Source organism: Chelonoidis abingdonii, chromosome 1 (assembly GCF_003597395.2).
Source record: "Chelonoidis abingdonii isolate Lonesome George chromosome 1, CheloAbing_2.0, whole genome shotgun sequence".
Lineage (NCBI taxonomy): Eukaryota > Metazoa > Chordata > Testudines > Testudinidae > Chelonoidis > Chelonoidis abingdonii.
Genome location: NC_133769.1, coordinates 102,974,615 through 103,001,473, shown reverse-complemented (window position 1 = coordinate 103,001,473; position 26,859 = coordinate 102,974,615). Strand labels below are relative to the sequence as shown.

Genomic DNA, 26,859 nt, shown 5'->3' with positions numbered 1-26,859 from the left:
TATGCTATTTTGCTTAAAACTGCTCATTATTTAACAAAAAGCCCTTCACAAAATGCCCTTTCGTGAAGGGCCAGAAGTAAAAGATTAGAAATTCTGACCTTCCTGAGCAACAGGGAATTACAATTAGAGTCTGACTGATGTGAGAGCTGCATGAACATTTGTGGGGCATCACACATCAGCTGCAACATTTAGTGTAAATCTTCTCACATCCTAATGGCACCACTAGGTGGGGCTCTCTATTTAGTCATCTGAAGCAAATTCACACTCCGAAAATTAGTTCTGTCCTTCAGTGTCTCAAGTATATTTCTCCACATTATCCTCCTGCTCCTTCTTTCTTCTTGCCTTTTAGTGCTGGCTTCCATTACTATGCCTCTGAGCAGTGGGAAGGAATGAAGTGCTTTCTCTGGAACACATGCCAATGTCACAGCCACAGGGGCCACTTTCAGAGCTCTAACTGGAAGTCAATCGTCAGAAAGCAGGGGGCATGTATCATATGAGACATAGGCACCAAAGAAAAGAAGAGCGAATAATAATAATCCCTTTGCGTTTCCTGAGAGGGTTATCTTGGGGGCAGGGGCAGAACTGTTTTGTGGTTCTTGCACCATAAGAGAGCAGAAGGAAACATTCTTAAAATAGGTGAGAAACATAGGGCTAAACTGATAGCTGACACCAGAGGGTGTAATGCCCTTGATTTTAATGCAGTTAAGTGCATGTACATCGATATACAGATTTACAAGGTGAATGGGATAAAAGTAGGAATCAGATTGCATCCAAATGGTGCATAGATCTTTTACAGCCAAACAGGTGACCATACTGTGTGTCTGTGTGACAAAAAAAAACCCTGAATGAGTTGTGAATTTGAAGCAAAGATTTTCCTGCATCAATCCCATTCACTGAAATGTGTATGTCTCTTTATATTCAGAGAGCCTGGGCCTATGCAATTAAACTGAATATCTGCAGACTTGGAACACTTGTTGAATGACTTTGATCAAACATTATCAACTGTTAAGAGAGAAGAACAAAGGAAAAATGAGATTCAATAGGGATTAAGGAATTGAAATCCTTCTGTCTGACCAGGTGGTGTCCTCCTTGCCCCACACACTGGGCTCTGGTGGTCAGCCTCTCTTTGCAGAAGGAAAAAGTCTCCGTAAAGGAGGCTGTGTTAAATGATCAGAGGTCCAGAGTTCGCTCAGTCAAGTGTGTTCACATTCATTACTATACAATACAATTTCAAGTCACCCTTTCCAATTTCAGTACACTAATTATTCTACCTTGGCAGGCTCTTGTCTTGCACTTAAATATCAAACCTGCTTGGATCATAACCCCATATCCAGGGTACAGTGCTGGGTTAATAGTACCTCACAGGGAAAACAACTTCAGTAACATTTTGCATGTTCCCTCTGTCACAGACATCCTAGAATCCTACACACTAGAGACAGAAAAGATCTAATAGGCCACTCAGCCCATCTCCCTGCTAATACAGGAAGCTACTACACATTTACTAGTGCTTGGTCCAATACAATTTTCAAATTGCCAAGTAATGAGGGCCTTCCACCACTTCCCTTGGAACTATTCCACAGTCTAACAGATCCCACTGTGTCTCAGTTTCTCCTTTCTTCACTTCATCCAATTACGTCTAGTTATAGTCCCTTTTGCCACCCTAAATAATTCCTCTCCTCTGCTTTTTGTTCACACTTTTCTAAAATCTGAAGCTATTATGCTCCATTTAGGGCCTGACTCAACTGTTTCACTGTGGGTGGGGGTTGGGGTTGGGGGTGGAGGGGAGTGCGTGAACAGCCTCACCTATATTTACCTGAGGTACTCGTAGAGTCCATACATGGGCAAGAAGTCAATGTCAGACAAGAACATGTATGGTGTGCTGATGTGCTTCATGGCCACATTCCGCAGGAGATTCACAGGATAGAACTGTCCCTCCTTATACACTATATGGTACCCAACATCGCGTCGGCTCATGAGGACTTCCGAGCCCTGGGCGTAGCGCAGGAATTGTTGGGCCTCTGCATCAGAAAGATAGAGTGCCAGGCTGATTGGACCCTCCCAATGTTTGCAGATAGCTTCAAGCATCTGGAGCCTGAAAGAAGAAGGGGAAGAATCAAAAAAGGGAAACGGATATCTCTAGGACTCTTCCTGCCATGGACCATGATGCTGTGTGAAGGCTTGTACAGGTGGACTACTGCACCTATGTGAAGTCCCACTGAAGTCAGTGGGGCTCTGTGCAGGGATCTGCCTGTGTATTTTCCCTTACAGATGGGGGCCTTATGATCCAAGGTAATTCTGAGGGCTCTCATCTTCCACTGAAGTCAAGGTAACCTCAGCTAGTAAGGTTTTGTGGCTCCTTTCAAGCAGCTTGTAGAAGGGAACAGATGTAGAAGCCCATAATGCACTTGGCCTGCTATAAAACTAAAAGGGCCCTGGAAGGGCAGGGTCCTAAAAGGTTTTGAGAGGGGGTGAAATTTTAAGGTCATACAATGTGATGGATTGGGTGATTACTGCATTTTATGAAAATTCCTACTGACCAAAAGAAAACATACTGTCAGGACAATGTTACAAAGATGGCACTTCTACAGAAATGGGATGGGGTATATGGATTGTGTGATGGAGGTGGAGCGACGAAGGGATTGGACCATGGAGTATAAACAGAAAACATTTCAAACAGAAATAGCCTTTAAAATATCAATTTGTATAATTTTAATGACTTCTCTCCAAGCTGTTATGCTACTGACTTTTAAAAATAGATTTTATGTATAATATTTTTTAAAAACTCATACACCAGTAATGACATTATTGACAAAAACACCAAACAGAGATTCCATATACAGAGCTAAATTAAATCCTATCTGGCAGTTCCTAGAGGGACATATAGAGATTAAGATGTAACGCCTAAAAATACAGCAGGTGCTGGTCAGAAAGCATCTTTAGTTAATGTTAAGTGAAACAAGGCTATACAGCATAGCCAGATATTCTATTCAAAATCAGCAAGAATAGACTATGGAGTACGATTGTTTTCTCTACCTTCCAAATCTCCACATCAGTAGATTTTTTCCCCTATTAATATTCATACAAGACTCAAGAAAAGTTTTCTGCATCATAGTAATCAAAGGAAATAATTTCTCTCTTCTACGATCTCCCTAAGCTTTATAGCAGAAAGGAATGCTGTGTTCATACCAGCAAAATATAAATTCTGATTTTTATTTAATAGTTTTTTCTTCCAGCTTTGAGTGATCCTGATGACATCCAGGAAGATATAAAGCTTTTTCCCTAGATACGAAAGATTACCTTGACTAGTCCATACCTGGTGCATTATTTTCTTTTTATCTATTATTGAAACAAAGGTTATTATCAAGGTGTGACATGCAGCTGTATTAGAAACAGAGATCGATAAAAAAGATCTAAAAGGTATGTGAAAGGCTTTAGGCTACTGATTTTAGGAATCATAAATAAAACCTGTACTGTAGCTAAGCAATAAAGAAAAGCATACTTTTTTTTTTGCTACACAGTAGAAACCAATTAATCAGCAAAATCCTATTAATCAGATCTCAGATAAAGGGCACCCTTGCTTAAATGGGAAAATTGCCAGGGAACAGATGCAGAGCAATGCCTTTCAAGGACTCTAAGCAATGGATACATGATACATATAACTCATTTAAATGGCACGCCTGATGATATCTGCAAACTCTGCACAGTAGTTAGAAAGGAACTGTTTTTTGTTCATATAAATTTCCCACTGTACAGCTTTGCTCACTTCAGTATACTTCTACTGCTGGGGGAATTCTACGTCACTGAGAAAGCACAGAATTAATATCCCCCACAAATTCCCCCTTGCCCTGTGTAATAATCAATTCTGATGAGGAGGCAAAGAAAAGCTGTGTGGGGTCACACTGCAATTACACCTTTCACCCATCAGGGGCTGATGTGGTGCCAGAAAAGAAGGCAGCTGGCTCGTGGGCCAGAGTAGCCAGCCGTTGAGAGGGAGGGTGCAGAGGCTGGCTTCTCACAGCACCCTGCCTGTGGGACCAGGTGAGAAGGCATGGGATATGAGGGAGGATGGATAGAGTGGGCACATGGGGCTGCTGGGGGGGGGGCACACAGACTGGGATTCAGAGGGCTAGTGGGTACACAGACTAGGGCTGGGGCCATGAACTAGTTGGGTGATAACATTAAGCAGGGGCTGAATGGGAATGGGGGTGCAGGGCCACATGGGGACAGAGGCACCTATGCTTGGCAGAATGGGAAGTGTGGGTGCAGGGCCACATGGAGAAAGGGACAGCTATGCTTGGCAGAGTAAGGGACACATAGGGAGAGGAGAGAGTGGGAGAGCAGGGACACATGGGGACATGTGCAGATATGCCTCGCTGAATGCGAAAGGCTAGGAGTTCACCAGGGTCTACATCAGGGAGGCCCCACAACTCCCTAACAATCCCTCTCCTGTTCCATACGTCTACCACCCACACCTAACAACCCTCCAGGTTCACTCCCAGCCTCCTTCTCAGCAATTACTTACCTCTCCCTCAGCTCCTCCATTATCCCTGGCTCCCCCAAGCCTTTGTACCGCCTTTGAGGGGTGCGGAAAATAAGTTTCTGTATTTCAGTTTGAATGAATTATTACTCAAAGTTCTGTATAGTAAGGAATCTATTGGTCAAAAACATTTTCTGAATCTTTCGTGTTGCCTGTATTGTTACAGCCATGCTTGCTGACAGGTATTCTGAAACAAATTACCAAAATAAATTGAAACTCATGTGATTATATTGTGTTATTTTGACAAATAAAATGTGCAGAATTTTGCAGAATTGTAAAATATTGTGCACAGATTTTTTTTTTTGGTGCAGAATTTTAATTTTTTTGGTACAGGATTCTCCAGGGAGTAATACTTACAGCTCTGTTGTGTCTTTCTAAATGATATGCTCAGATGCACCACAAGTGATTGGGTTTGATGCAGGAATCACAGGGTGAAATTCTCTGACCTGTATTATGCAGGAGGTCAGACTAGATGATCATAATTGTTATTTCTGGCCTTAAAATCTACAAATTATGGCTTCTAAAGCAAGAAATACAGTTTCTTTGGTTTTTCAAAAAACTGCTCTGTGCAATGCTTACTTTTAAAGCAGTTCATTAAGTAAATATCTCCCAGCACAATGTAGTCTCTGACAAATCAAGATGATCAGTTGGTATATGTTTGTTTCCAACAGGGACTATGCCAGTCAAAAGGATTTTACAGTAATTCTTTTTTGCTTGTTTGATTGTTTCTTTGTGATCAACTTCCCCCTTAGGAATTCTTTTGCCACTTGACTCCCTTTTATTCCGGTTTCAATATACTCAACTGGTGTCAACTGTGGCTTTCTTTGTCTGCACTTCAGGCTTGCACTGTCACAACTGCTTCTGACAGCTGAATGCTAAGGACAGACAGTGCCTTAGAAAGGCAGTCTAGCCAAGGTATACTCCTGAATAATGCCTGCATAACTCGTGGTGCAGTCAAGCAATGTCCAGAAGAGAACACATCAGTCTGAAAGACAACATATATCAAGTAACAAACATCAATGAATGTGCCTCCTTCTGTGGGCATCTATTTTGGACTTCTAAAATGTATCTTTGCTCCCCTCTCCTCTCCCCTGGCCTGCACAACAAACATCCATAAACCTATCACTGCAATCATGTCAGTCTTAGCCCCAGTGAGACTAGATCTGGAGACACTGATAGCAGCTGACTTGGGTTCCCTTTGCCTCTTATAATAGCTTGAAGGAATAATGCAGGTGTATACCCAGGGCCGGCTCTAGGCACCAGCAAAACAAGCAGGTGCTTGGGGTGGCACATTTCCAGCGGGCTTCATTCTGGCCATCTTTTTTTCTTTTTTTTAAAACTCACTTCCTCCTCTCTCACAAACCTGCAGAAGTGGAGCCAAGGAGCAGCTGGGGATCCAGCATGGGAGCTGAGAACCCACGGGACCCTCAGAGCTGTAGTTCCTTGCCTAACTCCCGGCCTATAAAGCCAGCCCTGGAGCAGGGAAAGAACTACATTTCCCAGCAATTTCTTGGCAGCTATCAACAAGAAAGGGAGGGGTAGGGAGTGAGGTAGCTGAGCCATGCTGCGAAGTGAAAGGGGTGGGACTGTGAATGGGGAACAAGTGTGCCCAAGAATTAGAAGGCTTTGCCCCAGATATCCCCTTCAGAAGACTTCCCCAGACTGCATTAAGGATACTGGTGTGACCTCACCTTGCAGCCCACAAAGAAGGAATTGGGTGGACTAAATGGACAGTGCCCCTCTCTATCTGAAGCCTAGCAAGGGAGGTACGTGGATCCCACTAGAATTTAAAATGAAAAGTAAGGGAGGGGAGGCTCTCATAGAGGACTTCAGCAGCATTAGATACAGTACCAGGCACGTAGGAGGATTTCCACTTCTGCGTCATGGAAGCAGAAATTGACTTTTCCTTTTCAGATTCAGCTAATATTCAGAAAAGGAATCTAGCACCTGCCTTCCAGATTTGAATGCCCTCAAAATTCAGGAGTGCTCAAGCTCAATTTGGGCAGCTGTTACTTCATTTCTCCCAAATCAAATATACTGATCCACTGTAATTTGCTGTACAAAAAGTAGGATAAGAAATGAAGAAACAAGAAATGCTTCCCGGTGGTTTTTAGGACTGGAATTGCTTTTTTTAAGTTTTATTTGTTTAAAAGGAAGACAGTGATATTGCATTGGCAAATTCCCCATAGAAACAAAGAGTGGAACAAAACAATAATAAAGGCATCTCAACTTTTCCTCCTTTATGTAGGACAGCCTTATAATATGCATCCAGATATCCTCCAATCACACAAGCTGAAAATTGTTCCACTTTACTGCTGTTCTGTAACCATATGGGAACCAATCCTGTCTGTGTTCTGTGCACATCCAAAATTCCTGCTGAATGACCTGCCCTGGGAGCGAGTTACCAGTGACCCAGGGTTGGGACAGCAGGAGGGTGCAGGTTGCGGGGGAGAGCCCAGGGCTGGGGCGGCAGAGGAGTGCGGGTGGGAGGAGGGCACTGGTGGGAGGGAAAGAAGGGAGCCCAGCGCTGGGGCAGCAGGGGAGTGCGGGAGGGAGCCCAGGGCTGGGGTTGGGGGCAGCCAAATTTTTTTCTGCTTGGAGCTGCAAAAACCTAGAGCCGGCCCTGTGTATACCATACAGTGTATCATTTAGGTACATGTCTATCTCTATCTGAGACATTATTCACAAATCTCTATAACTGCTATAGAGGAGCTTAATAAAAGCAGCTAAAGAAGATAAAAAAGGCAGCAACTGAAAGACATGAGGGAAAAATAAAACAACTAAATGCTGCTTTGGTAAGATATTATTTATTGATTTTAGCTGAAAGAGAGTATTTTCAACCCAAATCAATAAATTATAACAACACACCAATGAAGCATCGAAGGATTTTTCCTGCACTGCATTGGAAAGAGTGTACTTTCTGAATAAAACTGTGCAGCTCTGTCTATCACTAAAGTGTGTCCCTGTGAGGATCCGGAACAGGTGATCAGACTTTGCATCATTGCCAGTGAAATGGTACAGAGCTGCAGCTTATTCTTTTGCATTAAATTCTGGAGGGAAAACACACACCTATCAGCTTTACTAATTTATTGTGGCATTCACTCAGAGTCTGGTTTTTTTTACTCAAAGGTTTGCAAACACTTCAGAAATTAAATGTTTCTTAAATTAAAAATCAATACACGAAGCTCTGGTGAACATGGCAAATCATAGCTGAATGTGCAGAATATAGTGCCGAGGAAGTGGCTAAGTGGTGCCACGTTCATTAGACTGTATTTATTTTTATAATGTTCTGCAAATGTTTTGTCAATCTGAATTACTTAGGTCCCCCCTGGAATAGTGCTGACCTTCTGCTGGAGAAAAAGAGGTGTCGTGCATGTGTGTGCTCCACTTAACGCAGCATCAGTTGCCTGTTCATATTAAAGTGGTGTTTTCCCCCTCTTGTAACAAACACATTTTGATAGCACCTAGAGCAAGGCATGGCAACAGATTCAGACTAAAAACTGCAAGAAAATGGAGACTGACTTGGGTAAAGTACCATCAACGGGTTGATTTTGGGGTGGGCTTTGTTGTTTTTAATATTAATTTTTAAGTTTCAGAAAGTGGACCACTAATTGCAATTGCTGGAATTAGACAAGACACGTACTGTCTACTGGCTGGTCAGCAAATGGAATTTTCATCCCTCAGAAAATTAGTTTCTACTTCAGAACAGAAAACTGAAATATTGTAAAATTTAGCAGAATGATATATTCTGCAAAGTTTCAAACCATCAATGTTAAAATGAAAACTTTAATTTTTTTCCAAGAAATGCAATAATCTGAGATGTTGTTTCAAACTGACATTTCAAATTGGAAAAATGTTCCATTTCTAAATGTCAGCTAGAAACAATATTTTGTTTCAATTCTCCCTGTGAGAAAATTAAAAAAAAAAAAAAAAGGATTGAAATTGACATTTTCCACAGGAAAATGTTAGCGTCGAGGAAATTGCACTTGCAAATGAGACTTTTTTTACGCCGAACATTTTGACCAGCTCTTGTACTATGTCAATATCCAGTACACAGTTCTCCTAATTTTTATAGGTTGTTATAAATCACAACAAATAAACCATGCCCTACAGTCCTGAGTGAAAGTAACCTCTGCTACTCCAAACCTCAGCTTCTCATGCAGCTCTGCCAATGCACCTCATTTCCTGGCATAGATAAACAGTGAATGCTTGTACAACACCTGCTTGTACTCTTCTTCATTCAAGAGTGCAAGTCCCCTATTTTCACAATTAAAATGTGATATTTCTCTCTCTTATGAATGGCACTGCTGCAATTCTAGGAAGCTTCTTGGAGTTCGTAGGAGATATTCAAAGTTTCTGATTTCCTTATAGAATAGAAGAGCTTTCCCTACCTGTCCATTGAGAGCTGAGCCACCAGAGTTACATCAGTGCTGTCTGAGGCAGGCTCATACTCATAATGTAGAAAGTACAAATGAGTGCGATGGACGGTGAAGCGCTCCCGACGAAATTCGTAGCACAGGTCATCCTCATCCAGCTCGGACAGCTGCTTCTGAAGCTGTAAACAAACATCGGGCATAAAGGTGCTGTACTTCATATTTCTTATTGCAAAGCAGGAGAATAATGAGTTCTGGGAGCCCGGTCTTGGCACAACTGAACCACAGATTGAATGGAGGGGGGAAAAAAGGAGTGGTATTCTCCCAAGCCACACCTATTTGAGTCATAGAACAAGGTGCCAAAAAAGCCACTTACAATAGATTGGGCAGAACTTTACAGTATGATTGTCCCTTGCCATTTTGGATTCTTTGACCAGCAGTGAAACAACCAACATTGGCATTTAAATTATCATTAGGTTTCAGAGTCATCACTCTGATCAGACGAATAAGGCGGTTCACATCTCTCTCAGAGCTAACGTTTCAGACTGTCTGCAGACTCAAGCAGACATCACTGCACTGAACTACATTAGGTTCACACTGTGAAGATTTTCTTTGCAACTACAATGGTTAAAGACGTAGGTCTACATTTTGAAATGGGACTAGTGATATGGGGTGCCCAATCTGAAATACCTTAAAGAAGCCTGATTTTCAGAAGTTGGATGCTTAGCACTTTATAAAAATAAGGCCCTTTCAAGGTCAAAATGGGGACCCAAAAACAAAAACACCCAAAATCAATAGTCACTTTTGAAAATGGAGGCTTTAAATAAATAAATAAATAAATAAAAATAGAGAGAAGCTTAGATTCTGGAACAGAAAAGTATGCCAAGCCGCCATGATCCATCCCAATTCCACTGCTCTATCAAATTCTTTAAAAAACAAACAACTGGACTGAATATTTAAATAGCATTCATTTAAAAAGACAAATCCAAGCAGTTAGCCTTTCTGGAAGAGTCCTATGAGATTTGATAAGTATGAAACCTTTAGGGTCTCATAGAAATTAAATAGGGTTCTATGGGAATTACTCTTAAGAACTCTAGAACTTAATAAAGAACAATTGTCTTTTTATACCTTTTACAAACTGCCCTATAAAAGTGATATAATTCTCTAATAAATTACATAGAATGATCTAAAACACCTAAGCAAGGTTATCATTCTTTATTACATTTTATAGGATTTTTCTATACAAATTAGCCCAAAGTGCAAGTCACCTTCAAATTGATATCTTCTAGTGATGAATGGTTTACAAGCATTTATTTAAAAAAAGAAAATTGTTTTTTTGGCCAGTTAAGAATATTTTAAAAAGCTTCATTATTTTCACAAAGCAGATTTTTAAATGTGAGAGGTCATCTGTGCTGACTCCATGGCAGCAGCAAATATGCTGTTTTCTGAGATGTAAATATAATTGTTGACATCAATGATGAATCACAGAGCTACATTTCCCTCTTGCTGCCTGATGGAATAATTAGTGGTACCTTTTCATATATCACTCTTCAGTCTTCTCCTGAATAAACTGCCTTTGCAGCCTGATCGAAGGCCCACTGAAGTAAATGAAAAGATTCCCTGTGATTCCACTGGGCTTTGGATCAGGGCCTAAGTCCTTCACTGAGATCTGAAAATAGCTGTCAAATGAGAATACTTTTGGTAAGACTATAGTCCAAATTGTGCAGTCTTTACTCAGGCAAAACTGCCTTGGAAGTCTAGGTCACTTCTGCCTCAAAATAAATGAGAAATTCCTTAATGTTTTGTTCACGTTTTATCCATTCTGCTTTACAAAACACTGTGCAGCATGGGCTCTCCCCTAAAAAACAAAATTGGCAGAGTGACTAGATGGAATATCTTCATTTGTTTTTCTTTTCCTCCCTCGTAAAAAGACATTAATATTCCCTTATTAGAGCAGCCTGAAGTTGAAATGGTTAAAAGAAATAGTTACAGAGCATTTCCTGTAGATACCTTAGGATCTTGCTTTATTTTACAAATGACTAGGCTATAAGTTTGTAATTGCACAGCTGCTGTTAACTAGACAGTCATCAGATTTCTTCAGGGTTCCAAACTAAAAGGACATAAAGACTTAATTATGAGTTATAGAATAACATTTTGAGCTAAATTTCTGCTAGGGGCTCTGTTGAGCACTGGGAGAGAGACAGTAGCTTATGTATCCCAGTGCTATGATTGTGAAAGTCATAAAACCACCAAGGGTGCTGGTGGGGAGTGCAGTGAGTAGCAGAACCTGCTACACCTATGGGCAAGGTGTAGCTTGTTCTTCCTCCTGCACTTCCCAGAGCATAGGATGTAGACATGTCCTTGTTTCCGCTCTGCCCAGATATGGTTCCTCTGATCTAGTTAGCAATGCCGACAGTCCCAGAGACTCTCCTTTGTACTCCCCAATGCCAGTAGGCAAAATTGGCTGCCTCCAGCTTTGGTACCCTAGAGGAGGGAATCAAAGGACCACTTGCATCCTTTCCTCCCCTCCAGGTCATTCACATAGTGGCAGCCATAATTTGACCCCTCATGTTATTAGTACTTAGAATCTGCAAGAAGTCTGCATATATCCTGTAATTACAGGTTAACACATGACCAGGAAAGCAATAACATATGACCTGATGTATAGAAATGCCCCATGTATTTGGCTCAATCCTGTAACTTTCTGAGACCTCTGGCCTTGATCCCGCAAAACACTTGCAAACAAACTTAATTTTAAGAATGTGACTCTTCCCATTAAAGACAGTGGGACTCTCACAGGCTTACAGTTAAGCACATGAGTGGAGCACAGCCAGAATGCTCAGCACTGTACAGCATCAAGCCCATTATGAGGCAAAAGGCCAAGTACCTACCTCCACCTACTGAGTGCAAAGTCAGTAAAAGTTCCTTGTGGGACATGTTCAGAAAACTTGTTAGCCAATCAGATTCCTGTCTTATTCAACCTATTTCAAGTGACACGTTTCAGTTTTAAAATGAAATTGCTACAACCGGCACCAGCCACACTGCAACTCTGCAGACATCTTGCAAAGCCAAGTAATTAAGCAAAGAAAACCAGCCCCTTGAAGGTGGTTTAGCGATATTCCAGCAGAAACACCCATCTTCCCTGGCAACTGCCAGTGACAAAAGCTGAAAAAAGAAAGTTTGGGAAGTGAAATCACCACGTATTTATCTACTGAGTGTTCTCTTTTCTGGAAGTCCAGACTATTGGCACTTTACAACAAATAGCTAATAACTACAGTGTGTTAAAAGTTAATTCATCAAAACAAGTATTAAAGAGACATTGTCAAGTTGAAAATCACATTTTGTACTTACTAGTGTTACAAGCCGAACCAAGGACTATGCAGCAGAAAAATATTACAGAGGATGCAAACGAAATGCAGGTTATGATACTTAATGGATGCCCAGTCGGTCAATTTAAAACAAATTCAAATGTAGAGCACCCTTTGAAGAGACAAGCCTAAACTCTTAGAAGCCATAGGAATCCCAAAGAAGGCAGGCAGAGTCTCCTGGGTTGAATTCAGCCATTTATGAATGTCTTATGGTGAAGATGCTGGACTAGGATTCAGGAGATCTGGTTAAAATTCTCAACTCTGCCACAGACTGTGTGTGTGACCTTGAACAAGTCACTGCATCTCTTTGTGCTTCAATTCCCCACATACAAATTGCAGATATTAGCAATTTCTTTTTCCAGATGAGCCTTTACATGCTACTTTGTTACAGATGAGAATAGTTGATTGGTTGATGTTTAAGGATATTATCTCTCTGTGTGTTCTTTTGTTACACACACACACACACACACACCATTAAAATGAAGTACATTAAGAGAATATTAAGGATGCACAATTAAGCACTCAAAAGCCAGGAAATTGTCTAAGGTAAAGTTCCATGTACAACTTTAAATTTTGCCCCATTGGTAGTTGCCTTAAATTATTAGTTGTCATGCTATTTCTCAAATGACTCAATCTTATTCATATCTACATGGTGTATATTCAGTATTTACAGGCTAAGAATGTATAGCCTGGTTGAAAATTTGCAGCCATGTTATACATCAGGGGTCAGCAACCTTTCAGAAGTGGTGTGCCGGGTCTTCATTTATTCACTCTAATTTAAGGTTGCGTGTGCCACTAATACATTTTAATGTTTTTAGGTCTCTTTCTATAAGTCTATAATATATAACTAAACTATTGTTGTATGTAAAATAAATAAGGTTTTTAAAATGTTTAAGAAGCTTCATTTAAAATGAGATTAAAATGCAGAGGCCCCCCGGACTGGTGGCCAGGACCTGGGTAGTGTGAGTGCCACTGAAAATCCACTGTTATACATCCATGAAAAGCACGGGTTATAATGGGAATACTGACAGATCTATGCAAACAGCCCCTCATTTGAACATATGCATCACCAAAATGAAGATCTTAATACCTGCTACTGTTGAAGAAAGCTGGCATCTCCATTATACACATAACAATAAGCTTATTATAGCACAGCTTCCTTCCCTTAGAATGACAGCATGTATTTCCCAGTTGGGAATATCTGATTAATATAATATTCTCTCTTCCCACAAAATCTTTTTCTCTAAGGCTACTGGCCACTGACCATGTAGGGAATACTACTTCTAGAGAAGAATCCTACAGCTTAAAAGCCATGTTCTTTTCACCCTGTGTATAGCAGCTATTCTCTGGAGAGAATCTGTGGTTGGAGACAGCAAGTGCTTTCATTAGCATCTGCATGTAACATGTCTCAGAAATGAAAATGGCAGTGAGTGGAGAGAGTGTGAGATGCAAGACCCAAAACAAAGAGACAGACAGATCCAAAAAAAAAATGCATTTGCTAAATTACTTCTCTGAGTGGCCAGCTGTGGCAGGTGAGCTGACTTCAGCTTGGGGAAAGTGGCCTTTGAGGCAGGGCTGGACTGACAGGCACAAGCAGCCCCAGGCAGTATCTTTTAAGCAGTTCACTGTATTCTACCATAAATCCCCATAATTTACCAGAACTAGTTGTCTATATATTTATACCACATGGGTGTTGCTTACTATCTGTGTGATAAAGGGTGGAATCGGTATAAACTGCACATACCATGGACCTCTGACTGCCAAACCCATGCTCTGTCCACTAATTCATCTTCCTAGGACTGTTTCAAATCTCTGAGCAGCTGCAAAGAGATGTTTTTCTTAAACTGACATGCCATAGAAATATTTACTTCCTTCAAAAATATGTGGGATTTCCCCCAAAATGATGTCAGTCCAACATCTAGGACTGCCCATATTCCATCTGGGATTAGTGACATTTTAAACTCCAATATTTCCTTACCATTCCAACTAGAAACATTTGCTGTATCACAGTGGAGAGGAGGAAAATCAGGTTTCCTAATGGTATATAACCTGGCTCACATGTCATAAACAGATGGTTAAGGGTTAACGTCTCTTTTACCTATAAAGGGTTAAGAAGCTCAGTGAACCTGGCTGACACCTGACCAGAGGACCAATGGGGGGACAAGATAATTTCAAATCTTGGTGGTGGGAAGTCTTTGTTTGTGCTGTTTGTTTTGTTCGTTGTTCGCTCTTGGGGCTAAGAGGGACCAGACGTACACCCAGGTGTTCCCAATCTTTCTGAATCAGTCTTTCATGTTTCAAAATTGTAAGTAGAGCCAGGCAAGGAGGATTAATTTTAGTTGTTCTAACTTTAAATGTGTGCTTTTGCTGAAGAAATTTTAACCTCTGTTGCCTGTAACTTTGAATCTCAGGCTAGGAGGTGGTGGTGGAGTCCCTCTAGCTAGATGAATCTAAGTCCACTTAAGCATTCTTCTATTCCTGATTTTACAGAGACTAATTTTTACTCTCTTTCTTTCTTTAATTAAAAACTTTCTTTGTTAAGAACACGTATTGATATTCTCTTGTTTTGGAATCCAAGGGATGAAGTCTAAACTCACCAGGGAGGTTGGTGGGGGGAAAAGAAGGGAATGGTTTATTCCCTCTTTGTTTTAAGACAAGGGAGTTGTTATCGGTAGCTTCCCAAGAACCCACGGGAGGGGAAGAAGTCCTGGGGCCGGGGAAGGAAGGGGGATGGTCTTAGTATCATCCTTTTTTAAGACCCCAAAGGTTGGGTCTGAGTTCCCCAGGGAAGGTTTTGGGCAAACAGAAGTTGCCCAAACACTATATTTTGGCCTGGTGCAAAGCGTTCCAAGAATTTAAGCTAGTAATTAAGCTTAAAAGTGATCATGTAGGTCCCCATTTTTTGGAGGCTAAAGTTCAAAGTGGGGAAAAACCCTTGACATGGTGAGCAGCGTTGGGATTTCTAGGACCCAAAAGCCAGTAGGATTTTTTTTCCCTCTCCTTTCTAGCTGCTTGGAAAGCAGCCTGAGGGCAGAGGTGTTAATTTTTTTTAACAACAGTGTTTGTTAAGAGGAGGCTTCAAGCTGTGAGCCAGCAGACAGCCAGCAAAAGGCATTTACAAGTGAATTGTTTTCTTTCTTTCTGTCTCTCGGGTATAGCTAGTTAGAAAATCTCTGTTAACCAAGCAGCCTGACCTGCAGAGGGGTGCGGAAAGCACAAGAAAGCAGAAAAATGAGTGCCAAGAAAGCAACTAAACAGGAGATGACAAGGCTGGAAACAGAGGTAAAAATCCTTCCAGCAAAAGACACATTTACAAGTTAAGAAAACAAACATAAGACTAATCCTCCTTGCCTGGCTCTACTTACAATTTTGAAACATGAAAGACTGATTCAGAAAGATTGGGAACACCTGGATGTACATCTGGTCCCTCTTAGCCCCAAGAGCGAACAACGAACAAAACAAACAGCACAAACAAAGACTTCCCACCACCAAGATTTGAAAGTATCTTGTCCCCCCATTGGTCCTCTAGTGAGGTGTCAGCCAGGTTCACTGAGCTTCTTAACCCTTTACAGGTAAAAGAGACATTAACCCTTGACCATCTGTTTATGACAGGGATTTCCCCCAAAATGATATCGGTCCAACATCTAGGACTGCCCATATTCCATCTAGAATTAGTGACATTTTAAACTCCAATATTTCCTTACCATTCCAACTAGAAACATTTGCTGTATCACAGTGGAGAGAAGGAAAATCAGGTTTCCTAATGGTATATAACCTGGCTCACAATGTTTAAAATAACAGCTATCTAACAAAATTTTAAATCATTTTTAGAAATGTATGCATAATGCATTTTCTCTCCCTCTGTTTTCTGTACTTATATGACCTCCCCCTTACCAGAGTATCTGAGAACCTCACAATCTTTAGTGCATTCATCTTTACAACACACCTGTACGGTAGGGCAGTGCAATTATCTTCATTTTACAGATGGGGAACTGAGACAGAGAGAGACTAAAGGACTTGCCTAAAGTCACATAGAAAGTTTGTGGCAGAGAAGGGAACGGGTCTTGGATCTAGACCTCTAACTGCATATTCACTCCAAAGCATGTACACTTAAGATTCATAGTGCAAAGACTTTGCAGTTGGCGAGATAAGATAAATAATATCAGCACGGGGGCAAACTATCTGCCAGCCTTAAGTGGTGCAGTTTCATTAATTTCAATGCAGCTGCACCAATTTATACCCATAGACAACTTGACCCCTGGTGTTTAGCACTTAAAAAATGTCTACATTAACTGCTCTCTGTAATGCAGCATAAACAAAATAGAAGATAGCGTGGGATGGCGAAAGCATTTACTTGCCCTTGTTTGTGATGATCTACATTATGCACTTCTGGCTTCTCCACTAATTAGTGATAAAGCCAGTCTAATCCCACATCAATTAAACCTTTACTCCTCCCACACCATCACAGATTTTGAATCTACACAATGGGCCAAATTATGCCTTCAATGAAACTGAGCTGTGATAAGGACAACGAGGAGGGTCCACTGTCTGAGCAGCAATGTCAGGAGTCATTATACTGTATTAGAAGTAGCCAGTGTTCCCGCAGTGCAGTCATTCTGGCATGCAGGAGGAGATGAAGTCATAGCCTCACTCACACTCAACCCAGAACCACCTTCTTTGCAGCCATGATGTGGCCCTGCCCTCTTACCCAGAAATGCCCCCTTTCTGCAGCTGGGTAGCAATGGTGGGAGCACTAGTGTAGATAGGGCACCACTATTTTTACCACAATACAGTGCTTTTATTAGCATTACCCCACTTATAACAGAACTAAGATTCTGTCATCATCTCTCTCCCTGTGGAGAGATGAACAGGATGGCCGGGAGTAACAAGTAAAGGTTAGTGATAGATAGTGAGCTGTGATTGCAGTTTATCATAATTGTCTCATTGCCACCATGTGCTTTCCTTCTTCTGTTTCTTGTAGGGACCTGTAGTTGTCCTTCATGTGGACCAGCACTAGAGGAGGGAAGAAACAGATACTTTGCCAGGGGATTTCACAGATATTTGCTGACAGCAGGGGAATGATGAGACTCATGAATCTTGGGTTCCATTCCAGACTCTGGAGAGGCGTGTGCTCCAGGGGATACAGAATCTTCTGCCCATTCCACACAAGCTTGACTGATCTGCTACTTCCCTCCAAACTTTTTCTGCCCCAGTCCTCTTTCTTCCTCACCTCTGGCTTCTTTTCCCAGTCCCATTATTATTATCTACTCAATCCCAATCTCCATTCCTCAGGCTTCTCATATCAGTCCCAATCTCCTTGCCTAGCCATTCCTACTCTCCCTCTCTGGGCTTGCTGGCTGAGTCCTAATCTACCACCTCACTCCTGGTCCCAGTATTCTTGCCTAGCCAGTCCCAGTCCCCACTCTCCTGCTCCAATTTGTCCCTAGTTTCCTTGGCCAGCAAGTCCCAGGTCTCATCTCTTGGCTCTTCTTTCAGTTTGTCTCCCCCGTCCTCCACACGCACTAGCTTCCAGCGCTAATCTCCCTCCCCGGCTTCTCATCAAGTCTGATTTGTTTCCCCACTCACTTCACTTTTCCCTTGTCTCAGTCTCTTTGCTCAAACAGTCCCAATTCTTCCCCCTCATCCCAGACCCTCTATCAGATGTGTCTTCTCTCCCCAACTCTATTTCCCCTCATTGGTCCCTAGTCCCAGTCACCTTGCCCAACCAGGTCCAGACTCCCCTGCTCACTTCTCTGACTTCCTTCCCCCCAGCACCCAGTCCCTGTCTCCCTCTGACCTCCAGGCTCCCTGCTGTCATTTCCCAGTGCTCAGCCCCACTCCAGTCTGGAGTAGCTAGGAGCAGCAATTACAATTGTGACTGTAGCCCTGGACTGGAGCATGCTCAATTGCTCTGTGGGGATACCATATGCACAGTTTGGTCAGGGCTAGGAGCCCTGAGATGCTCCAGCACACTGAGGAGAATCTTCAGGGACTTTACTTGGGAAACTCTGGCAAGTCTCTACTAAATGTGTGCAAACTGTGATTTTTCAAAGGCTTGTAACTTGGCGAAATTTGTAGTGATTTTCATGGAGATGGCAAAAGGCACATCCCTGAGGCAAAGACTATACCCTGGACAAATTTCAAGTCCTTGCTCCCATGCAGGGTGCCTCAAAGAAAAAGTCACCAGACTTGTTATCATGGATAAAACAACATATTTTTCCATAGCCTGTTCTCAAAAATGGCTGAATTGTGTTCATTGAAATTTTCCAAAAATATCAGTCTGAGGCAAACAACTGGAATGGAAAACTTCAGCCCAAACAGTTAAAGTTTGGCAAAGTTATAAGCAACTGAAAACAGGGTTTTACAAAGGGAAATGTCAGGCAACCTTAATCAGAGGTGGTAGTACCAACCCCATGTATTATCACAACAACTGTGGCCAATGAACAGACAAGGATTCAGCTGGGGAAGACCAAGGTTTCCCATCTCAAATAACATATGGTTTATAGGGAAAAAAACGCCATCACGACAAATATTACACCCCAATCTTTCCATTAGTGCAGACACTTGTTCCCAAGCTGGAGTGCTGCACAGGCACAGGGTTTTTTTCTGCGTCAATCTGATTATAAGATTGGGGCCCTTTTGTCTGGCTTGAAAGCTGTCTTGTCAGTTTATTTTTAGACATGTTTGGCTTGCAACAGTCACCAGTTCCTCTGATGGAAATTGTAACAACGCATGCAGAGGTCATCGCTACTAGTTAAAATTTGTACATCTCCAACTTGGCAAAAACAGTCCCTTCTCAGCGAGGGCTAGTTAGAGTGGTTTACATCCGGTGTGTTGCTGTTATGGAACAAGGGCCAAAAAGAAAATAGTTTGAAAAAGTGCTGCTGTGTTTTTCTTTTACTTTTCGGGAAATTCTTTTAGAAGGGTCTCATCCAAAGCCATCTGAAATCAATGGCAGTCTTCCTGTGAATCTCAATGGGCTTTGGATCAGGCTCCGAGTCTCATAAATATGGGTTGTCCCATTGCATCTCAAGTTTAAGAAGAAAAAAAAATCCCCCTTTGGCAGGGAATCCTCATGAGAAATTGTCTGCAGAAAGGAGCTTTTATGGGACAGTGCAAAGGTTGAGTCTTTGTGTCCGTGTGCCAAAATCAGGCTCATAGTGGATATTATAGCCTTAGCAATGGAGTCACATTAGGACACTAAACATACTGCTCAAGCATTTGAGGCTTTACAAGTAGGCCCTTTAGTATGAAATGCTGGACATAAATATTATAAGCAAGAGAAAACTCATAAAAGACGGTTACTCACCTCTGTAACTGTTGTTCTTCGAGATGTGTTGCTCATATACACTCCAATTAGGTGTGTGCGCGCCGCGTGCATGTCCGTCGGAAGATTTTTACCCTAGCAACACTCGATGGGTCGGCTGGGCGCCCCCTGGCGTGACGCCACTATGGCACCGAATATATACCCCTGCCGACTCATGCGCTCCTCAGTTCCTTCTTGCCGGCTACTCCGACAGTGGGGAAGGAGGGCGGGTTTTGGAATGGATATGAGCAACACATCTTGAACAACAACAGTATACCGTCTTTTCTTCTTCGAGTGCTTGCTCATATCCATTCCAATTAGGTGAATCCCTAGTCTTACCTAGGCGGTGGGGTCGGGGTGAGATTCTGCAGCGTGTAGAACCGCAGAACCGAAGGCTGCGTTCTCTCTGGATTGTTGCACCAGGGCATAATGAGAAGCCTTTTTTGTCCGCGGCTTAAATGACTTGCAGATCGCGCACTTGTCTGCAAGATGGGATTCCCCCAGGCACTTGAGGCAAGAGTCGTGAGGTCTCCCGTGGGCATCGGCCAGCGGCAAGCCGAGCACGGTTTGAAACCCGGTGAGCCAGGCATGGGCCTGGGTGTCGGGTGAGGGGAAGCGGCTAATCCCCAACCCTCTGAACTATATACACTAACTACGCTTACGAAAAGGTATTAAAACTATTAACTAGAACTATAAAAGTAAACTATATACATAATTGATTTTAACAAATAGGGAGGAACTTGTTGAGAATTTGAAAGTAGAAGGAAGCTTGGGTGAAAGTGATCATGAAATCATAGAGTTTGCAATTCTAAGGAAGGGCAGAAGGGAGTACAGCAAAATAGAGACCATGGATTTCAGGAAGGCGGATTTTGGTAAGCTCAGAGAGCTGATAGGTAAGGTTCCATGGGAATCAAAACTGAAGGGAAAAAACAACTGAGGAGAGTTGGCAGTTTTTCAAGGGACACTATTAAGGCCCAAAAGCAAGCTATTCCGATGGGTAGGAAGACAGAAAATGTGGCAAAAAGACCACCTTGCTTAACCACGAGATCTTGCATGACCTACAAAATAAAAGGAGTCATATAAAAATGGAAACTAAGTCAGATTACAAAAAGGATGATATAGGCAAATAACACAGGAATGCAGGGGCAAGATTAGAAAGGCAAAGGCCACAAAATGAGCTCAAACTAGCTATGGGAATAAAGGAAACAAGAAGACTTTTTTATCAATACAATAGAAGCAAGAGGAAGACCAAGGACAGGGTAGGCCCACTGCTCAGTGAGGAGGGAGACAGTAACAGGAAACTTGAAATGGCAGAGATGCTTAATGACTTCTTTGTTTCGGTCTTCACTGAAAAGTCTGAAGGAATGTCTAACATAGTGAATGCTTATGGGAGGGGGTAGGTTTGGAAGATAAAATAAAAAAAGAGCAAGTTAAAAAATCACTTAGAAAAGTTAGATGCCTGCAAGTCACCAGGGCCTGATGAGATGCATCCTAGAATACTCAAGGAGTTAATAGAGGAGGTATCTGAGCCTCTAGCTATTATCTTGGAAAGTCATGGGAGACGGAGAGATTCCAGAAGACTGGAAAGGGTGAATATAGTGCCATCTATAAAAGGGAAATAAAAACAACTCAGGAAACTACAGACCAGTTAGTTTAACTTCTGTGCCAGGGAAGATAATGGAGCAAGTAATTAGAGAAATCATCTGCAACACTTGGAAGGTGTAGGGTGATAGGAATAGCCAGCATGGATTGTAAAGAAAAGACGGTTACTCACCTTTGTAACTGTTGTTCTTCGAGATGTGTTGCTCATATCCATTCCAGTTAGGGTGTGTGCGCGCCGCGTGCACGTTCGTCGGAGAACCTTTTACCGTAGCAACACTCGCGGGTTGGCTTGGGCGCCCCTGGAGTGGCGCCGCCATGCGCCGCATATATACCCCAGCCGACCCGGCCACCCTTCAGTTCCTTCTTGCCGGCTACTCCGACAGTGGGGAACGAGGGTGGGTGTGGAATGAATAATGAGCAACACATCTCGAAGAACAACAGTTACAAAGGTGAGTAACCATCTTTTCTTCTTCGAGTGATTGCTCATATCCATTCCAGTTAGGTGATTCCCAAGCCTTACCTAGGCGGAGGGTCGGAGTGAGATGTGGCAGTATGGAGCACCGCTGCACCAAAGGCTGCATCATCTCGAGATTGCTGGACCAACGCATAGTGCGAGCGAAGGTGTGGACTGATGACCAGGTCGCTGCCACGGCATATCTCTTGGATGGGCACGTGTGCCAGGAAGGCGGCTGAGAAAGCTTGAGCTCTGGTAGAATGTGCCGTGAGGTGTCCCAAGGGAACATGAGCCAGGTCATAGCTCGTGCGAATGCAGGCTGTCACCCAGGAGGAAATCCTCTGGGAGGAGATTGGCAGGCCTTTCATGCGCTCCGCGACCACCACAAACAATTGAGGAGACTTGAGGAAAGGCTTTGTTCTCTCAATATAGAAAGCAAGTGCTCTACACACATCTAAAGTGTGTAGCTGCTGCTCCCGCCGAGAAGAGTGGGTCTTTGGAAAAAAGACCGGGAGAAAGATGTCCTGGCTGGTATGGAAGGCAGACACTACCTTAGGGAGGAACGCCGGATGAGGTCGCAGCTGCACCTTGTCTTTATGGAAGACAGTATAAAGTGGGTCCACCGTGAGGGCTCTGGGCTCAGAGACCCGCCTGGCTGAGGTAATAGCCACCAGGAAGACTGTCTTCCATGACATGTACAGGAGTGAGCAAGTCGCGAGTGGCTCAAAGGGCGGTTGCATCAGCCTGCTTAGTACTAAGTTGAGGTCCCAGGTGGGGCAGGGCGACGTGCGGGGGGATAGATGCGCTCCAGGCCCTTAATGAACCGAGAGACCACTGGGTGAGAGAATACAGAATGACCACCCTCGCCTGGATGGAAAGTGGATATAGCTGCAAGGTGCACCTTCAGGGAGGATGTCGCCAGGCCCTGCTGCTTAAGGTACCAGAGATAGTCTAGGACCGTTGGAATCGAGGCCTCTAAGGGGGTAACGCCCTGAGTCTTGCACCAGCATGCGAAGCGCTTCCACTTAGCCAAATACGTGGAACGGGTGGAAGGCTTCCTGCTACTGAGAAGCATATGCTGTACCGGAGCAGAACAGCACAACTCCGTAGTGTTTAGCCATGCAGGAGCCACACCGTGAGGTGGAGGGCACGCAGGTCCAGATGGCGAAGCCTGCCGTGGTCCTGAGTGATCAGGTCTGGGAAGAGAGGAAGGGGAACCGGAGTGGCCACTGACAGATCCAGCAAGGTGGTGTACCAGGGCTGCCTGGGCCACGCAGGCGCGATCAGGATCAGATGCGCTTTGTCCCTGCGGAGCTTCAGCAGGACCTTGTGTACCAGAGGAAACGGAGGCAAGGCATACAATAGGCGGTGTCCCCAGGGCAGGAGGAACGCGTCCGTGATTGATCCGGGGGAGAGACCCTGGAAGGAGCAGAACTCCTGGCACTTCCTGTTCGAGCGGGAGGCGAACAGGTCTACGAGGGGAAACCCCCACCTCTGGGAGATGGAATGTATGATGTTTGATGTTTGGCCGAATTGACCACTTGTGGCAGAGGAAGGACCGGCTCTGACAGGCTAGGAGGACGGCTCTTAACTCCCGGACGTTTATATGGAGCGTGAGTTCCTGGGCGGACCACAGGCCCTGGGTACGCAGGCGACCTAGATGGGCCCCCCAACCGAGGGATGACGCGTCCGTCGTCAACGTCAGCGACGGCTGCTGGGGTTGAAACGGCATCCCCGCACATACCAGGGACGGATTCAGCCACCAGTCGAGGGCGCGGAGGGGGCTCGGAGGAATCGTGACCAGGACGTCCATAGGGTCCCTGCTCGGGCGGAAGACCGAGTGGAGCCACGTTTGAAAGGGCCGCATGCGAAGCCTGGCGTACTTGGTGACATAAGTGCATGCAGCCATGTGCCCAAGCAGGCCCAGGCAGGTGCGAGCCGAGGTGAGTGGGGAGGCCGGCAGGCCCCGGATGATCGAGACAATTGCTTGGAAGCGGGCCTTGGGCAGGCAAGCCCTGGCGAGCGTGGAGTCCAAGGTTGCTCCTATGAAGTCCAGCCTTTGAGTAGGGGCCAGTGTGGATTTCTCCATGTTGAGGAGCAGACCCAGCCGGGAGAAGAGGGTCGTGATTACGTTGACGTGCTGATGGACCCGAGTCGGAGAGGTCCCTTTGATGAGCCAGTCGTCCAGGTATGGAAACACATGGATCTGCTGCCTGCAGAGGTGTGTGGCGACGACTGCCATGCACTTTGTAAACACCCTTGGCGCCGTGGAGAGGCCAAAGGGGAGGACTGCGAACTGGAAGTGCTGGTGGTTGATCATAAACCGAAGGTACTTTCTGTGCGGCAGAAAAATGGCAATATGGAAGTACGCGTCCTTCATGTCGAGGGCGGCGTACCAGTCTCCAGGATCCAAAGACGGGATAATAGTTCCCAGGGAGACCATGCAGAACTTCAACTTGAGCAGCCACTGGTTGAGCCCCCGCAGGTCTAGAATAGGCCGGAGGCCTCCCTTGGACTTGGGAATTAGATAGTAGCGGGAGTAAAACCCCTTTCCTCTCTCAGCTATTGGGACCTCCTCTACGGCTCCTGCGGCGAGGAGAGACTGCACCTCTTGCAAGAGGATTTGCTCATGAGAGGGGTCCCTGAAGAGGGACCGCGATGGGGGGTGGGAAGGCGGGGATGAAGCAAATTGGAGGTGGTATCCTTGCTTCACTGTGCGCAGCACCCAAAGATCCGAGGTAAGCTGGGACCACGCCAGGAGGAAGCAGGAAAGGCGGTCGGAGAAGGGGGGAGAAGGATCCTGTGTTGAGGCTGGTACGCCGTCCCCGGGCACACCTTCAAAAGTTGGCCTTAGGCCCTGGTGGAGCCTTAGAGGGCCCTTGGCTCTGCCCCCCTTGGGGGCCAGATTGGCGCCTCCGCGCACCCCGCCCGCGCCTCCTACTGAGGTCCTGCCTGTTCAGTGGTGGAAAATACGGGCGGCGGGGTTGGGGCCTAAAGGGCCTACGCTGGGTCATGGGGGTATGCATGCCCAACGACCTCATGATGACTCTATTGTCCTTCAGGCTCTGCAACCGAGGATCAGTTTTCTCTAAGAACAAACCCTTGCCCTCAAAGGGTAAGTCCTGAATAGTGTTTTGCAGCTCCGGAGGCAGGTTAGAGACCTGGAGCCAGGAGATGCGCCTCATGGTGATGCTAGAGGCCAGAGTTCTAGCAGCCGAGTCGGCCGCGTCCAGGGAGGCCTGAAGAGAGGTCCTGGCCACTTTTTTGCCTTCCTCTATGAACGCCGAAAATTCTTGGCATGAGTCAGGGGGTAGCTGCTCTGTGAACCTACCCACCTCCGCCCAGGTGTTATAATTATATCGGCTCAACAGAGCCTGCTGGTTGGCCACCCAGAGCTGTAAGGCACCCGCCGAATATACTTTGCGCCCCAGGAGGTCCATTCGCCTAGCCTCCTTAGACTTTGGGGCAGGCGCCTGCTGACCATGGCACTCCCTCTTGTTGACCGACTGGACAACTAATGAGGACGGGGGATGGTGAACATACAAGTACTCATACCCCCGAGAGGGTACCATGTACTTTCTCTCGACCCCCTTCACCGTCGGTGGAATGGAGGCTGGAGACTGCCACAGAGGGTTGGCAGTGGCCTGGATGGTTTTAATGAACGGCAGTGCCACCCAGGTCGGGGCATCCGTGGCCAGGATGCTCACAACAGGGTCCTCGACCTCCGGGACTTCCTCCACCGGGAGGTTGATATTAAGAGCCACCCTTCGAAGGAGGTCCTGATGGGCCCTAAGGTCTATCGGCGGAGGCCCTGAAGAGGAGGTCCCTGCCGCAGCCTCATCCGAGGACGAGGAGGAAGATACCCCAGGAATGAGGGGGTCCTGGATAGCTCCATGCTCCTGGGGTGGTTCCTGCTCCAGCTGTCCTGGGAAGTCTGGGAGATGTGGGGTGTGCTCCTCCGATTCTTCCGCGGGAGGGCGGGAGATGGTGGCCTCTGGTGCCCGATGCTCCGAGGCAGCAGAGTGGGGCTGGACTAGGGGAGCACCCTGGGCTTGATGGTACGCCCAGGGTGGCCAAAAGGACGACTGTTGAGGCCCGGCGTCCTGAGGACGTGTGTCCTGAAAGACCTCTGTGGGCACCTCCATGTCTCGGTCCCGGTCGTAGAAGCTGTCTGCCTGCGAGGAGACGGATGTCTGCCTGGACGGCCACGGAGGAGCAGAAAACCCCGGCGCTGAAGTGCCAACTGATCTTGCACCCCGGGATCATAGAGACCAGTGCCGGTACGCAGAGCAGTACCAAGAGCGAGACCGGGACCTGCGACCGGCCCGGTGCCGGGAGGTCGACCGGGATCTCGAGCCCCTATGGCGAGATCTGCTCCGGGAGAAACGGTGCCCATGACGGTGCCGGGAGCTGGAGCAGTACCGTGAGTAGCGGGACGGGGAGCGAGAGACCGAGCGACGCCTTGAGATCGACCGGTGCCTAGAGGTTGATCGGCGCCGTGAGCTCGACTGGTGCCGTGGGGAGCGGTGCCGGGATAGAGAGCGGTGCCGGGACTAGGAGTGGTGCCAGGATTGAGAGAGGTGCCGGGAGCGGGAGCGACGTCTCGATCTGGAGCGCCCCCGGGATCGCAACCTTATGAGGTGCCAGTCCGCCACGCTGACAGATGGTCTGGCCAGGGATGGCTTGCCCATGGATGGTGGTACTCGCACCGGCGGTGCCGGGGGTAAGGGCGGTGCTGGCTCAGTCATGGCGATCAAGTCCCTGGCCGCCGAGAACATCTCCGGAGTCGACCGCAAAGTGAGTTCTACCATGGCGGGTGCTGGGGAGCTGCCAGGCGCCGGGCTCGACGGTCCTCGCGGGGCCAGAGTTGACGGTGCCGGTTTAGGAGGTGCCGCGGCAGGTGTTGGTGCCGGGCGGGCCGACTTGGGCGCTATGTCTGGCTGCGACGCGGGTGTTGTCGAGCCTGTCTGAGGTTTCGCCGTCTTCGACCTCGGGGAGAGGGAGCGGCGCGGAGTTGACTTTGGTGCCGGCTGCGGCCAGTGCTGGGAAGCCTTAGGTGTACTGACAGTGCCCGGAACCATAGGGGCAGTCTTGCTCACCTGCTGGCTCGTGCTCGGTGCCGAAGGCGAGGGTGCTAGCGCCGCTTCCATTAGGAGCTGCCTTAACCTAATGTCCCGCTCCTTTTTGGTCCGAGGCATAAAAGCCTTGCAAATTGGGCA

General features: G+C 45.6%; 1 protein-coding gene across 2 annotated transcripts in view; it reads right to left on the bottom strand.

Annotated features, from left to right (window-relative positions):
• Nucleotides 1-26,859, bottom strand: part of LARGE1 (LARGE xylosyl- and glucuronyltransferase 1) — a 398,132-nt gene that overhangs the window by 20,108 nt on the left and 351,165 nt on the right. The window contains exons 11-12 of one of the 2 annotated variants that reach the window (XM_032763382.2): nucleotides 8,929-9,092; nucleotides 1,814-2,092 (exon numbers count right to left, since the gene is read on the bottom strand). In XM_032763382.2, the coding sequence (XP_032619273.1) occupies nucleotides 1,814-2,092; nucleotides 8,929-9,092 (443 nt within the window). Of the gene's footprint in view, nucleotides 1-1,803; nucleotides 2,093-8,928; nucleotides 9,093-26,859 lie in introns of both variants that reach the window. The other variant, XM_075068615.1, reaches the window with a different exon arrangement.